The 16,379-nt window shown below is 41.8% G+C and overlaps 1 protein-coding gene across 2 annotated transcripts in view; it reads left to right on the top strand.

The window, feature by feature from the left end:
• The first annotated feature begins 14,005 nt into the window (after positions 1 to 14,005).
• Positions 14,006 to 16,379, top strand: part of LOC108530464 (60S ribosomal protein L39-like) — a 23,546-nt gene continuing 21,172 nt past the window's right edge. Inside the window, exon 1 of one of the 2 annotated variants that reach the window (XM_017873409.1) lies at positions 14,006 to 14,411. In XM_017873409.1, the coding sequence (XP_017728898.1) occupies positions 14,028 to 14,411 (384 nt within the window). In that variant the 5' untranslated portion in view covers positions 14,006 to 14,027. The remainder of the gene's footprint in view (positions 14,412 to 16,379) is intronic. The other variant, XM_017873410.1, reaches the window with a different exon arrangement.

Genomic DNA, 16,379 nt, shown 5'->3' with positions numbered 1-16,379 from the left:
CTTAACTCTCTACCTACACACCTGGACATTATCCCCTCCCAAGAGACCTCTTAGGAGTCAGTTGCCTTGATGGAACTAAAGGGGCTTGAAAAAAATGTAGATAACAGGAGTGGGTGTTAAGGAGAAGAAGGAAGTGGAATGGGAATAACAAACAAAAAAGAGAAGAGCAAATGCGAAAGGGTTGGGTTAGCAACAGGATGCAGGGGCTTTGTCCACCCATTGTCTAATTGCAATCCTGTCTGAGCCTCAATTTTCTCACCCATTAAATGAAATGCTTACTTTACTAATTTTTTAGGACAATTAAACTCAAGAATGTACCTAAAGCACCTGAAATGCCAGGCTCTCTTAGTGATTCTTTCTATTTTGTGGGTTGTAGTTCTGATGCCATCAATGAACTAGGTTGCAGAAAAACAGGATCTCGTTTTACTCACCTTATATTCCCATCCCTTAACACATACCCTGTTACGTAGATGCATCTAATGTGTCAAATGAATTGAACAAAGACAGAGAAGGAAAGATACAGAACTCTTAGAAGCAAAGAAGAAAAGAGAAATGGAGACAAGAGAGATAAAGAAGAAAATAATTTTTTTTTAATGGAGGAAGAGAGATAACATAGAAGAAAAAGAAAAAGGAAGCAAAGAGCTTTGCTTTGGTGACAACCAGGCAGCTCAGTACAGAGCTCCCACTCACAGTGAAATCTGTACTTCTGTGGATCTCACCCTGATGTAAAGCTGCCAGACTGACATTGAAGCCACCTTTGCAAAAGTATGACTGAGACTGTGAGAGAGATCTAACTTAATCAATTCCATCTTGCTTCTAACCTCCAAGCTGTCCTTGTTCATTCTTGGGTGTAGGCTGAACTAACTTTGGGAGAAACTTAGTTTATACTTTATAATTTAAAACAAAAATGATAACAGCTCTTTCCCAAAGCGGATGTCCTTCTTGCCTGGGGACTAGACTGCCTTTGTAGGACTAATATTAGCCACAAGATTAGAAATTATGGTTTGGGAGTCATGCAGCTGGAGGTTACAGGATTCTGACTCTCTCTAAACTGCTCCTAAGGTCAGTGCTTGAGATATTTTGCAGACCCTGCACGTGATGGATCAACTAGCACCACCCAGATCAATAAACTGGCTCATTTGATCTCGTGGCCCCCATCCAGGAACTGACTCAGTGGAAGAAGACAGTTTTGACTGCCTATTATTTCATTCCTGGCCAGTCAGCAGTCCTGGCTCACTGGATTCCCCTTACCTCCCACGTTGTCCTTAAAAACTCTCCTCCCTGAATGTTCTAGGAGACTGATTTGAGTAATAATAAAAATCCAGTCTCCCACACTGCTGACTCTGTGTGGATTACTCTTTCTCTATTGCAATTCCCTTGTCTTGAGAAATTGGCTCTGTCTAGGCAGCAGGCAAAGTGAACCCCTTGGGTGGTTGCAACATGTCTGCCTGAGACCTGGATCTTCCATAAGAGCCAGAGCAGGAGGCAACCCTGACGAGGGTCACAGGGATGTATGGAGGATTGAAGAGTAGCTCACAAAAATCTGTCACCTTTTGGGATGAAATTAAAACAAAACCCTCTGCCCAGCCTGACTTCTTCAAGCTTCATCTCATTTCAGCACCTATTCCCAGGCAGTAAGCTCTGTTTGTCAGAGCCACACCATCATCCTGCTGAGCACTAGAGAGCTCAGCCCATGGCCACCTTCAGCAGAAAATGAAGTTATGAAGTTAGTGAGGGCTCAGCAACCATCTCACCAAACAGAGAAGTTTGTCCCAAGCTGCAGAAGAACTAAATGGGATTGATTAATGAATGAATGAATCAGCCAAACACTTCCCTTAACTCTCTGCCTACACACCTGGACATTATCCTCTCCCTCTTAGGAGTCAGTTGCCTTGATGAACTAAAAATGGGGGTTTGGTATCAGAATCTATACCTTATGTTAGTAGATACCTGGGTAAATAGTGAATTGGCTAAATGAGCTCATTAAAAGCAGTGAACATGAAAAACAGGGGAGAAGTTCAGGCAGAAGAACTTGATAACCCAGTGACATCAGATGGGAAGGGACCGTTCTGAGTGTAACATGCTGTTTATCATGTGTCCTGGGAACAGGGTTGGGGTGGAAATTAGAATGAAAATTAAAGAATGATTTTGCTAGCTACCATGTTGAACCCTGAGGCACAACATCATGGTCATGGTGCCCAGTAGCCAAATACAACACCCGAGAGAGGGATGTTCTTTCCCATAGAATGCTGAGGAGTTCTGTCATATGACAGCACCACTGCATCATGGTCACCCATCCCAGTGGGAGTTGTAGCACGCAGGAGACCAGCAGCAATGCCCAGTAAGGCAAGGCGCTATCCAATGGGAAATGGTAGCTCCTGAGAACTACCACCAACAGCCAAAAAAGAATTTTTGCAAAGGAGCAATCTCTTCAGGACAGGCAGATTGCAGGGCTTTGCTTCCAATATCATCAGGTAAAGCGTCTCTGTGTGGTTTCATTTCAGGTGTTCCTAGAAGGTAGGAAACATTGAAGTCCATTGTTGGGCAAAGACTCAGGGTACACCAAGTGTGTTTCTAATAACAGGGAATTTTTAGGTGGCTCACAAATGAGATAGAATCTAGTAAAGCAACAAAAGTTGTGACAATATGCATCACACAGGGAACAGGGAACCTGGGAAAAAGACATCCTTTTCCTAGGCTATAAGATAATACCACTTATCTGACTAGAAGTGCTCATGGCTAGGACAAAGGCCAGAGAAGAGTCACCATACTAGAAATTCAACAGGAAATGTGCAGTAAGACAAATATCTACTGCTATAGTTTATATATTTGTGTCCCCCACTCACCCCCAAAATTATGCTGAAACCTAATCCTCACTGTAAGGATACAAGATTGGGCTTTTAGGAAGTGATTAGGTCATGAGGGTAGAGTCCTTATAAATGGGATTAGAGCTGTTATAAAAAAGACTCCAGAGAGCTCATTTGCCCCTCCACCATTTGAGGACGCAGCAAGAAGATGCTATCTATGAACAAGGAAGTAAGCCCTTGCCAGACACCAAATTTGCTGGTGCCTTGACCTTGGACTTCCAGCCTACAGAACTGTGGGGAATAAATTTTTGTTTTTTGTAAGCCACCCTGTCCGTATTAGTCTGTTGTCGCATTGATATTAGGAACTACCTGAGACTGAGTACCGTATGAAGAAAAGAGGTTTAATTGACTTACAGTTCCACGGGCTGTACAGGAAGCATGGCTGGGGAAGCCTCAGGAAACTTACAATCATGGCAGAATGTGAAGGGAAAACAGGCACAACTTCACATGGCAGAACAGGAGAGAGAGAAAGTGAAGGAAGAAGTGCTACACGCTTTGAAACAACCAGATCTTGTGAAAACTCATTATCTCAAGAACAGGAATGGGGAAGTCTGCCTCCATGGTCCAACCACCTCCTACCAGGCTCTTCTGCCAACATTGAGGATTACAATTCAACATGAGATCTGAGTGGGGACACAGACCCAAACCATATCATTCCACACCTGACCCTTCCCATAGCTCATGTCCTTTTCACATTTCAAAACACAATCATGCCTTCCCTATAGTCCCCAGGGATCTTAACTCATTTCAGCATTAACTCAAAAGTCCAAGTCCAAAATCTCATCTGAGACAAGGCAAGTCCCTTCTGCCTATAAGCTTGTAAAATCAAAAACAAGTTAATTACGTCCAAGATACAGTGGGGATACAGGCATTGGGTAAATGCTCCTGTTCCAAAAGGAAGAAGTTGACCAAAATAAAGAGGCTACAGGCCCCACACAAGTACAAAACTCAGCAGGGCAGTCATTAAATCTTAAAGCTTCAAAATGATCTCCTTTAACTCCATGTCTCAAATCTAGGCCACACTGATGCAAGGGGTGGGCTCCGAAGGCCTTGGGCAGCTCCACCCTGTGACTTTGCAAGGTACAGTCCCCATGGCTGCTTTCATAAACTGGCATTGAGTGCCTATGGTTTTTCCAGCTGCACAGTGCAAACTACTGCTGAATCTACCATTCTGGGGTCTGGAGTATGATGGCCCTCTTCTCACAGTGCACCAGTGGGAACACTGTGTGGGGGCTCCAACCCCACATTTCCCCTCTGCACTGCCATACTAGAGGTTCTCCATGAGGGCTCCACCCCTGCAGCAGATTTCTGCCTGGACATCCAGGCATTGCCATACATTCTCTGAAACTAGGTGGAGGCTCCCAAGCCTCAACTCTTGCCCTCTGCACACTTGCAGGCTTAACGCCACATGGAAGCCCCCAAGCCTTGCAGCTTGCACCCTCTGGAGCAGTGGACTGAGACAAATCTGGGGCCCTTTTAGCCATGGCTGGAGCTAAAGTGGCTGGGATGCAAAGAGCAGTGTCCCAAGGTTATGCAGGGCAGTGGGACCATTATTCTCTCCTAGACCTCCTGTGATGGAAGGGGCTGCCTTGAAGATCTCTGAAATGGAAATGGAGACATTTGCCCCACTGTCTTGGCTATGAACATTCAGTTCCTTGTTACTTATGTAAATTTCTGCAGCTGGCTTGAATTTCTCTCCAGAAAATGGGTTTTTCATTTTACCACATGATGAGGTTGCAATTTTCCAAATTTTATGTTCTTCCTCCATTTTAAACATAAGCTCCTGTTTTAGCTCATCTCTTTGCTCACAAATATAAGCATATGCTGTTAGAAGCAGCCAGCCCACATCTTGAATGCTCTGATGCTTAGAAATTTTTTCTGACAGGTACCCTAAGTCATCTCTCTCAAGTTCAAAGTTCCACAGATCTCTAGGGCTGCGGCACAATACTGCCAGTCTCTTTGTTAAAGCATGGCAAGAGTGACCTTTACTCCAGTTCCCAATAAATTCCTCATCTCCATCTGAGACCACCTCAGCCTGGACTTCATTGTTCATGTCACTACCAGCATTTTAGTCACAACAATTTAACAACTCTCCAGGAAGTTCAAATTTTTCCCTCATCTTCCTGTCTTCTTCTGAGCCCTCCAAACTGTTTCAACCTCTGCCAGTTACCCAGTTCTAAAGCTGCTTCCACATTTTCAGGGATCTTTATAGCAATGCCCAACTTTTCAGTACCAATTTTCTATATTAGGCCATTCTCGCATTGCTAGAAGGAACTACCGGAGACTGGGTAATTTATGAAGAAAAGAGGTTTAACTGACTCACAGTTCCACAGGCTGTACAGGAAGCATGACCGAGGAGGCCTCAGGAAACTTACAATCATGGCAGAAGGTGAGGAGGAAGCAGGCACATCTTCATTCACATGGTGGAGCAGGAGATGGGCAGGGCAGGGAACAGGAAAGTGTTACACACTTTTAAACAACCAGATCTCATGAGAACTCACTCACTATTATGAGAACAGCAAGGGGAAAGTCCACCCCATGTTCCTCCCACCACACCCCTCCTCCAACATTGAGGATTACAATTCAACATGAGATTTGCCAGTGGGGGAGGACACAGTGTGAAACCATATTGCAATCTATGGCATTTTGTTATAGCACCTGAATGGATTAAGATATCTGCCACTGGAAATTTCTCACTAGCTACATTTCCCACACATACTTATAGCCTCCTATAAGCATCAAAAAAATCTTCAGTAAGTCTTGATGACTGTATATTGGTAACTACAATTGACCAAACTTCAGCAAGATAAGAGTCTAATGTAAGGACTTCTGGTTTGAAGACTGGGACATGTTTTCCTCTCTTTCCTTTCTTGAAAATTAACCCGAAGCAACCAGCAGAATGAGAAGCAGAAATATAAATCCTTCCTTCAAAAAATCTAGATTGCTGAAACCTCTAGACACAAAACTAGAGGAAGCAGGAAGGGATGGGGAAAGCATTAGAAGTCATGAGGAGTATGGGGAGAAATGGAAAGAGAACACTGACAGCTACAGATCTTGGAAAGAGATGATAAAGTGTATAAAATATACTTCTAAGCACAGGGCAAGCTCTGAGATGGAAAACCAAAATCTTTTGTTCATAACTGAAGGAATATCATGCATGGACAACGGCAGGTTCCCTAGACCTGGCTTTGACATGAAAAGTGGAGAAGGCAGGATTGAATTATACAGACAAGACATAATTTCAAATAACAGTCGACCTACTTGGTTGGGAGAGAAGAGAGACTTATAAAGTGTAAAACTCTATAGCCCCCTTTTCCCATTACTGGAGACAACTAAAGGCTATAAAAATTAATGCTTAAAACTCAGAATCTAAGGAGTATTTTTGCTTGCCTAAAACTAAGGCCTGGCTTATCTTCAATATGAAACTCCCATAAATATCTGATGCAGGAAAACTTCACCTCATTCAAAATGGGGTTGCCAAAAGAACTGCAAAAGATCTATGCAAAGACCCTATAAGAACAAATAAGAAAAAAAAGGAAAACAAATAGGATACAAAAGACATTTTTCAGGAGAAAAAAAAAAAGTTGGCTTGGACAACTTGAAAATTGTGAATATTTAAAGATTTAATAAAGAAGACACACACACACACACACACACACACACACACAGAGTTAGTCCTCCATATTGATGGGTTCCACATTGGTGCTTCAACCAACTATGATCAAAAATTCTTGAAAAAATAAGTTGCACCTGTACTGAACATATACAGACTTTATTTTTGTCTTTGTTTCCTAAACAATGCAGTATAACAACTGTTTGCCCAGCATTTACATTTCATTAGGCATTATAAGTAATCTAAAGATTATTTAAAATATAAAGGAAAATATACATAGGTTATATGCAAATATTACTCATTTTCTGTCAGGGACTTGAGCATCCATGAATTTTGTTATCAGAAGAAGGTCCTAAAACTAGTCTCCCATGGACACTGAGGGACTACTCTGTGTATACGTACATGTGTGTACACACACACATACACACACACACATTTAAATGCAGAAATATAAGAGATCAGGGCAGAATTGACAAAATCATGAAAACAGTGAATTATGAGCTGGCACAGCTTAGGAATGAGGTGAACAAAAATTAAACCATCACAAAAAAAAGGTGAGTGGTCATGGGAGCAACACAAGGAAAATACGAAATGTGAAAAAGCAGCAATGGCCGTAGGAAAAAATGAGACACCCAAATAAATGGCTAAAAGGGATAACAGAAAAAAATAATAGATAGGAAAGATACACAAAGGAAAGCCTATATAAATCAATACTTGGAATCTCTACATTCAAACATGGACCAGACAAAAATTAAAGAAATGACTCAGAAACACTTTCCAAAAAAAATACAATTTGATTAAAATTGAAAAAACACACTATGTCCCAGGAAAAAGTAACACAGAGACATATTGTAATAAAGCTACTTAACTTCAAAGACAAAAAGTCCCTTGGGGAGTTATGAAAAAATATTAAGTCATTTGCAAAGGAGAAAAATACAACTGACTTCAGATTTCCCCAGCGGAAATTCCAAATCAGATATTAGTACAACAATGCTTATAAAATCCTCAAGAAGACAAATTGTAACCAAAGACTATTTTAATCACTCAAAATGCCATGCAAATGTGATGGCAAGAAATGCACATTTTGAATATCTGATGAGCCCTTCTTGTAGAAAATATTAGAGGATGAACTTCAGTCAGCCAAGCGATAAATGAAAAACAATGGTACTGACATTGAGATTGAATCTACTTTACCGTAGGACAAAAATTAAAGCAAATGCAGGGATTATAGTAACAGAGTAGAATGCAAATGTAGTAATCTTGGCAGTATGGAAATTATACATCTAACAGACCTGAGAAAAGAATTTGCAGAATAAGTACATATTAATATATATTGAATTCACTCATCCTTTATAGCAAGGGGTCAAAAGACATCATTGGAAGCTGATAAATCAAGTAAAAATAACGGAAATTTATTTAGTAGTGCAAAGGTAAGTGCTAAAAAAATAGCAACTAAAATGTAATGGGAAGGTGATAGGGAAGAAAAAGAGAATATACTAATTTGAGACAGTGTGGAGTTAATAGATTCTGTCTAAAGAGAGGATTAAAGGTTTTATTCTAAGTTATGTTCATAACAGTAATCTTTAGATTAAAAACAAATACTTTCTAAAGCAATAGAAAAAACACACATTCAAAAAAATACAAAACACATTTTATGGTAGCTATTACAACACAAAAACGTAACATAAAATCCCATGAAAGAACGAAACCAAACTCGGTGATAGCCAGTGGTGTGCCAGTAAATGTTTAAAAACAGGACTTGAGATGGAATCAGAGGAACAAAACAAAACACCTCGACTTGTAGCTTTGATAATTTCCATGGTGTACATAACTTTCATCATGGCCAGCTTCAAGCTATGAACCTGACATTGCTGAATGAGGAGCTGAGAAGAGATATACGAATTTGGCTCTCATGAGCTAGTATGAGCTGGCTCCAGCACACCACTGTTGATAGCAATAAATCAAAATCAGCCAAGGAGAAAACTTTTGTATTGTGTTACAAAGCAAAGCCAACTTAGTACTGTATATAAGAGACTCTTAAAACAAAGGGGTCGAAAACTTTGAAAGTAAAGTGGTGGGCAAACATACATGTACTAGATAAGTGGAGGAAAAAAAGTGAAGAGAGGGATCATTCTCTTACATCAGATAAGATAAATTTAAGGAAAACAGTATCAAATAGGATGTCTCAACAAGTGCTTTTATAGGCTGGGCACAGTGACTCACACCTGTAATCCCAGCACTTTGGGAGGCTGAGGTGGGTGGATCACCTGAGGTCAGGAGTTTGAGACCAGCCTGACCAACATAGTGAAACCCCGTCTCTACTAAAAATACAAAATCCCAGCACTTCGGGAGGCCAGGGCAGATGGATCACTTGAGGTCAGGAGCTCAAGACCAGCCTGGCCAACATGGTGAAATGCCGTCCCTACTAAAAATACAAAAATTAGCCAGGAGTGGTAGTGTGTGCCTGTAGTCCCAGCTACTCAGGAGACTGAGGCAGAAGAATCACTTGAACCCGGGAAGTGGAGGTTGTAGTGAGTCTAGATCGTACCACTGCCCTCCAGCCTGGACAACAGAGTGAGACTCCCTCACACACACACACACACACACACACACACACACACACACACACAAAGTTAATCACTATTAGGCCACAAGAAAGCATCAATAATTTTTTTAAACAGAGAAATACTATTAATAGACAACTTTCTCTAATAGTAAAGATGAAAACTAGCAATATATAAATTTTTAAAACAAAATTCTACCACCTGGAATTTTTTTCCCATAAGTTAAGGGGGTACAGGTGGTATTTGGTTGCATGAGTAAGTTCTTTAGTGGTGATTTGTGAGATTTTGGTGCACCCATCACCCGAGCTGTATACACTGCACCATATTTGTAGTTTTTTATCCCTCGCCCCCTCCCACTCTTCCCCTCAAGTCCCCAAAGTTCATTGTATCATTCTTATGCCTTTGCATCCTCAAAGCTTAGCTCCCACATATCAGTGAGAACATACGACATTTGATTTTCCATTCCTGAGTTACTTCACTTAAAATAATAGTCCCCAATCTCATCCAGGTCACTGCAAATGCTACTAATTCATTCCTTTTAATGGCTGCATAGTATTCCATCATATATATATATATATATATATGTATATGTGTATATATATATATATATATATACACACACACACCACATATACACCACAATTGCTTTATCCACTCTTTGATTGATGGGCATTTGAGTTGGTTCCATGATTTTGCAATTGTGAATTGTGCTGCTATAAATATGAGTGTGCAAGTATCTTTTTCGAATAATGACTTCTTTTCTTCTGGATAGATACCCAGTAGTGGGATTGCTGGATCAAACTGTAGCTCTACTTTTAGTTCTTTAAGGAATCTCCACAATGTTTTCCACAGTGGCTCTACTACTCTACATTCCCACCAGCAGTGTAGAAGTGTTCCCTGTTCACTGCATCCATGCCAACATCTCCTGTTTTTTGATTTTTTGATTAGGGCCATTCTTGCAGTAGTAAGATGGTATCACATTGTGGTTTTGATTTGCATTTCCCTGATCATTAGTGATGTTGAGCATTTTTTCCTATGTTTATTGGACATTTGTATATCTTCTTTTGATAATTCACTGCTCATGTCCTTAGCCCACTTTTTGGTGGGATTGTTTATTTTTATCTTACTGATTTGTTTGAGTTCATTATAGATTCTGGATATTAGTCCTTTGTCAGATGTATAGATTGTGAAGATTTTCTCCCACTCTGGGGGTTGTCTGTTTACTCTGCTGACTGTTCCTTTTGCCATGCAAAAGCTCTTTTGTTTAATTGGGTCCCAGCTATTTATCTTTGTTTTTATTGCATTTGCTTTTGGGTTCTTGGTCAGGAAATCCTTGCCTAAGCCATTGTCTAGAAGGGTTTTTCCAATGTTACCTTCTAGAACCTTTATACTTTCAGGTCTTAGGTTTAAGTCCTTAATTCATCTTGAGTTGATTTTTGTATAAGGTGAGAGACGAGGATCCGGTTTCATTCTCCTACATGTGGCTAGCCAATTATCCCATATCATTTGTTGAAAAGGGTGTCCTTTCCCCACTTTATATTTTTGTTTGCTTTGCTGAAGATCAGTTGGTTTGCTGAAAGTATTTGGGTTTATTTCTGGGTTCTCTATTCTGCTTCATTGGTCTATGTGCCTAGTTTTATACCAGTACCAGGCTATTTTGGTGACTATGGCCTTATAGTATAATTTGAAATCAATAATGTGATGCTTCCAGATTTGCTCTTTTTGCTTAGTCTTCTTTTGGCTATGCGGTCTCTTTTTTGGTTCCATATGAATTTTAGAATTGTTTTTTCTAATTCTGTGAAGAATGATGGTGGTATTTTGATGGTGAGTGCATTGAATTTGTAGATTGCTTTTGCCAGTATGGTCATTTTCACAATATTGATTCTACTCATCTATGAGCATGGGATATGTTTCCATTTGTTTGTGTCCTCTATGATTTCTTTCAGCAGTGTTTCATAGTTTTCTTTGTAGAAGTCTTTCAATTCCTTCGTTAGGTATATTCCTAAGTATTTTATTTTTTTATAGCTATTGTAAAAGTGGTTGAGTTCTTGATTTGATTCTCTGCTTGGTCACTGTTGGTGCATAGAAGAGCTACTGATTTGTGTACGTTACTCTTGTATCCGGAAACTGCTGAATTCATTTATCAGTTCTAGGAGCTTTCTGGAGGAGTCCTTAAGGTTCTCAAGGTAAGCCATCATATCATCAGCAAACAATGACAGTTTGACTTTCTCTTTACTGATTTGGATGCCTTTTATTTCTTTCTCTTGTCTGATTGCTCTGGCTAGCACTTCCAGTACTATGTTGAAGAGGAGTGGTAAGAGTGGACATTCTTGTCTTGTTCCAGTTCTCAGAAGGAATGCTTTCAACTTTTCCCCATTCAGTATTATGTTTTCTGTGGTTTTGTCATAGATGGCTTTTGTTACATTAAGGTATGTCCCTTGTATGTCAATTTTGCTGAGAGTTTTAATCATAAAGGATGCTGGATTTTGTCAAATGCTTTTTCTACATCTATTGAGATAATCACGTGATTTTTGTTTTTAATTCTTTTTATGTTGTGTATCACATTTATTGACTTGCATAGGTTAAACTATCCCTGCGTCCCTGGTGTGAAATGCACTTGATCACAGTGGGTTATCATTTTGATATGTTGTTTGCTTTGCTTAGCTAGTATTTTGTTAAGGATTTTAGCATCTATGTTCATCAAGGATATTGGTCTGCGTTTTCTTTTTTGGTTATATTCTTTCCAGGTTTGGGTATTAGGGGTGATGCTGGATTCATAGAATGAACTAGGGAGGGTTCCTTCTTTCTCTCTCTCCTGGAATAGTTCAAAAGGAGTGGTACCAATTCTTTGAATGTCTGGTAGAATTCTACTGTGAATCCATCTGCTTCTGAACTTTTTTTGTTGGTAATATTTAAGTTACCATTTCAATCTCGCTGCTTGTTACTGGCCTGTTCTAGGTATCTAATTCTTCCTGATTTAAGCTAGGAGGGCTGTATTTTTCTAGAATTTATCCATCTGTTCTAGGTTTTCTAGTTTATGTGCATAAAGGTGTTCACAGTAGACTCGAATGATCTTTTGTATTTCAGTGGTGTCAGTTGTAATATCTTCTTGTTTCCTTTCTTAATGAGGTTATTTAGATTTTCTCTCTTCTTTACTTGGTTAACCTTGCTAGTGGTCTATCAGTTTTATCTATGTTTTCAAAGAACCAGCTTTTTGTTTCATTTATCTTTTGTGTTTTGTTTTGTTCCAATTTCATTTAGTTCTGCTCTGATCTTGGTTATTTTCTTTCTTCTGCTGGGTTTGGGTTTGGTTTGTTCTTGTTTCTCTAGTTCCTTGAGGTGTGACCTTAGATTGTTTGTGCTCTTTCAGACTTTTTGGTGCAGGCTTTTAGGGCTGTGAATTTTCCTCTTAACACCTCCTTTGCTGTAGCTTAGAAGTTTTGATAGGTTGTGTCATTAATGTCATTCAGATCAAAGAATTTTTTAATTTCCATCTTGATTTCGTTTTTGACCCAATTCTCATTCAGGAACAGGTTATTTACTTTCCATGTATTTGCAAGCTGTTGAAGGTGTCTATTGGAGTTGATTTCAAGTTTTATTCCACTGTGGTGTGAAAGAGTGCTTGATATAATTTCGGCCTCCCAAAGGCCTGGGATTACAGGCGTGAGCCACTGCGCCCAGCCAGAAAAAATTTTAAAATATTTTGTACACTATTTGAAATGACTATGAAATGCTTTGTTTCAATCAATTAAAAAAATTGGAAATTGGCTTATCTTTTAGATACATTTAAAATGTCAAAGTCCTCCTTAAGCTTCAAGAAAATAAAATCAGTCTCCTTAAAATGAATCAACTATAATGAATTTGTCAAAATATTTATATTGTGTTAAGCTATTTTACCAAGACATTTCAAATTTATATCTCTGCATTAGTTAAAGACAGATTTAGAAATATACTGATTTTCTTCAAATACAGTTTTTAAAGTTACGATGATTAAAGATATGTGTGATCAGTCAGTTTATGATTATGTAAAATAACATGTCAATAGTTACAGGATAATGCAGGTAGGTAAGACACCTGTTCTACTATTGTGTGATTTCATGATTTAACTGGTGTAATTAGGAAAGGTTTTACATCTAATTTGAACTGTCATATCCACTTTTTTTTTTTTTTTTGAGATGGAGTCTCACTTTGTTGCCCAGGCTGGAGTACAGTGGCATGATCCCAGCTCACTGCAACCTCTGCCTCCAGGGTTCAAGCAATTCTCGTGCCTCAGCCTCCCGAGCAGCTATAGGCACCCACCACCACACCCAGCTAGTTTTTGTATTTTTGTAGAGACAGGGTTTCATCATGCTGGCCAGGCTGGTCTCGAACTCCTGACCTGAAGTAAACCGCCCACCCTGGCCTCCCAAAGTGCTGGGAAGATACACTTCTAATCACAGCATTTCCAACTATATATTTGGTTGAAACAGTTGAAACTGCCACTGCAGTTACAGCAAAGGTAACAAGAGGTAAATTTCTAATATGTAACAGGAGAGTTGACTTTTCATCTAGAGTTAGCACCAAAATCATTAAATTTGTATAGATATTTGCATTAGCAGAAATCCCATTTTGTTCATGTTGTTTTTAAATAAAGTGACTTATTTAAAATTTAGTTGCATTTTAAAAATCTGTGTTATGGGAGTGGTAATATTGATTCCAGGCAGGGAGATGAGACAATTGTTAGAGAGGCAGGGATGGAGCTGAGTGGTCCTCCTGGTCTCCAGTGGCCTGGCGGTGGCGCGATGGGAGGGAGAGCGCCCCCTGGAGGCCTAGGCGGTTCCTGGCTCGTGTGCCCGCCGGAACCCAAGCAGTAAGCCTCTGGCCCCGCCAGGGCGTACGAATCCTTTCCTCGTTTATCCAGTATTAAGTCACGCTGTGTGCTAAGTGCCGTGGCCAGGCAGCAGCTGCACAACGAGCTGAGGTAAAATAGAGAACTAAGGAAGAATGGGGGACCCCAAAGCCAACTTGGTGACATCACACGCCGGAGTCGGACCCACGGCCCCCGGGCCACAGCTCAGAGGGGCGGGACCGCCCGGGTCGGGGCGGGGCCAGGGCGGGGCCTGTCACCAGGGAAACCGCCCTCCTAGTATCCGCGCGCGGCGGTTGAGCTGCGCCCAGCGAGGCAACTGCCTGCGAACGCCAGTTAGGGGAGGGGCGTCTCGGAGACCCAGAGACACCAAGGCCCCTGCGACGAGGTGGCTGCCGCTAGGGGGCGTCAGGACGACGGACCCGGTTCGAGTTGGGCCCGCCTTTTCCTCCCGCGCTCCACGCCCTTGCAGATCGGCATTCGCGTCCGAGAGCGGGAAAAAAGCAGTGTCCAAGGCGCGGGTAAGTAAAAGTCCGTCTTCACCGGCCGCCTGGGCCCGGTCCGCCCAGCGAACAGGGTGGCGTGAGGGTCACGGGCTGGAAACAATGCCACAGCTCAAGCCGACTCCAACAGTAGTAGCTTTTTTTTTTTTTTTCGAGAAAGGGCCTCCATCTTTCGCCCAGACTGGAGTGCAGTGGTGTGATCTAGGCTCACTGCAACTTCCGCCTCCGGGATTCAAGCGATTCTCCCGCCTTAGCCTCCCGAGTAGCTGGGGTTACAGGCGCGCGTCACCACGCCCGGCTAATTTTGTATTTTTAGTAAAGACGGGTTTCACCATATTGGTTAGACTGGTCTTGAACTCCCGACCTCAGGTCATCCGCCCACCTCGGCCTCCCAAAGTGCTGGGATTACAGGCGTGAGCCACCGCGCCCAGCCTGCAGTATTGGCTTCTGGAGGCCACTCAGGCACCGCCGTTTCTAGCTTGGAGAAGGGGAAACCGACAATAAAGTATCCTTAAAGGGATCGGTGTTCCGGCCTGCCACCTTTTCAGGTGTCAGTGTCGTCTAGCTAGTGTCCCTAGAATTACCCAGGATGTGCGTGGCACTGATTCATCAGTGGTTTAATCGGCAAAACCAGGTGTCTTACCTACCTGCCTCATCTGCTCACTACCTCTTTCTAAGGCGTTCTCACAGTCGCAAACGCTTTCTCTTCCTCCATTAATTCCAATAGGTAAGATTTTGGAGTCTCCTTTAAGGTCCCCAGTTTCTCGAAGATAGCCCAAGGAATCTCGCCATTTCCTTGCCTTTTATACATCTGGATTCATCCAGAGACGTAAACCCTGACCACCACCAGCTTCAAAGGGGTCCGGCCCGTGCAGTCACATAGGGCTTAGAAGGGCCCCGTCCTTATTTTCGTGCTCTGCTATGGCAATCTTGAAATTATTAATTTTTAAACCAGCACCCGCCTCCCCTCCCTGCCCCCCCCCCACACATTTTCATTTTGCACTGGCCCTGGCCTTAATTCTCATTTTCTCAAAGGCTGCCATACAACTATAAAAATATAGTTAAAAGAGATTCTTCTCTAGACGTGTCAGTAGTCACTAGGACATCAAGAGACATGATTCTATTAACTAGCTAGGAGTTGTTGGAATCATAAAGCCTTTGTGATCCAATGCCCACCCTCCACCCCTTCTCAATTTCAGAACCTGAGAGACTGCTTAGAGAAAACCTGAGAGGTTGTAAAGCTGAGCTGTCCAGTACCAAAACTCACTGAACCACATGTAGCTGTTTAGCACTTGAAACGTGGCTGGTCTGAAAAAAGATGTGCTACAAACGTGAAACGCATACCAGCTTTTAAATTCTTTTCCTTTCCTTTTTTTTTTTTTTTGAGACGGAGTATCCCTCTGTCGCTGGAGTGCAGTGATGCAATCTTGGCTCACTGCAACCTCTGCCTCCCGGGTTCAAGTGATTCTCCCGTCTCAGCCTCCCGAGTAGCTGGGATTACAGGTGCCCACCACCACACCGGGCTAATTTTGTATTTTAGTAAAGACGGGGTTTCACCATGTTGGCCATGGTTGGCCAGGCTGGTCTCGAATTCCTGACCTCAGGTGATCCGCCCGCCTTAGCCTCCCCAAGTGCTGGGATTGCAGGCATGAGCCACCACACCCAGCCAATTTTCTTTTCTTTTTTGGAGACAGAGTCTTACTCTGTTGCCCAGACTGGAGTGCAGTGGCGCGACCTCGGCTCACTGCACCCTCTGCCTCCCGGGTTCAAGTGATCCTCCTGCCTCAGCCTCCCAAGTAGCTGGGACTGCAGGCATGTGCCACCACGCCGGCTAATTATTTTGTATTTTTAGTAGAGATGGAGTTTCACCATGTTGGCCAGGCTGGTCTCGAGCTCCTGACCTCAGGTGATCCACCTGCCTTGGCCTCCCAAAACGCTGGGATTACAAGTGTGAGCCACTGGGCCTGACTTTTTTTTTTTTTTTTG

Source organism: Rhinopithecus bieti, unplaced genomic scaffold (assembly GCF_001698545.2).
Source record: "Rhinopithecus bieti isolate Rb0 unplaced genomic scaffold, ASM169854v2 scaffold_5626, whole genome shotgun sequence".
Lineage (NCBI taxonomy): Eukaryota > Metazoa > Chordata > Mammalia > Primates > Cercopithecidae > Rhinopithecus > Rhinopithecus bieti.
This window is presented reverse-complemented; position numbering and strand designations above follow the sequence as displayed.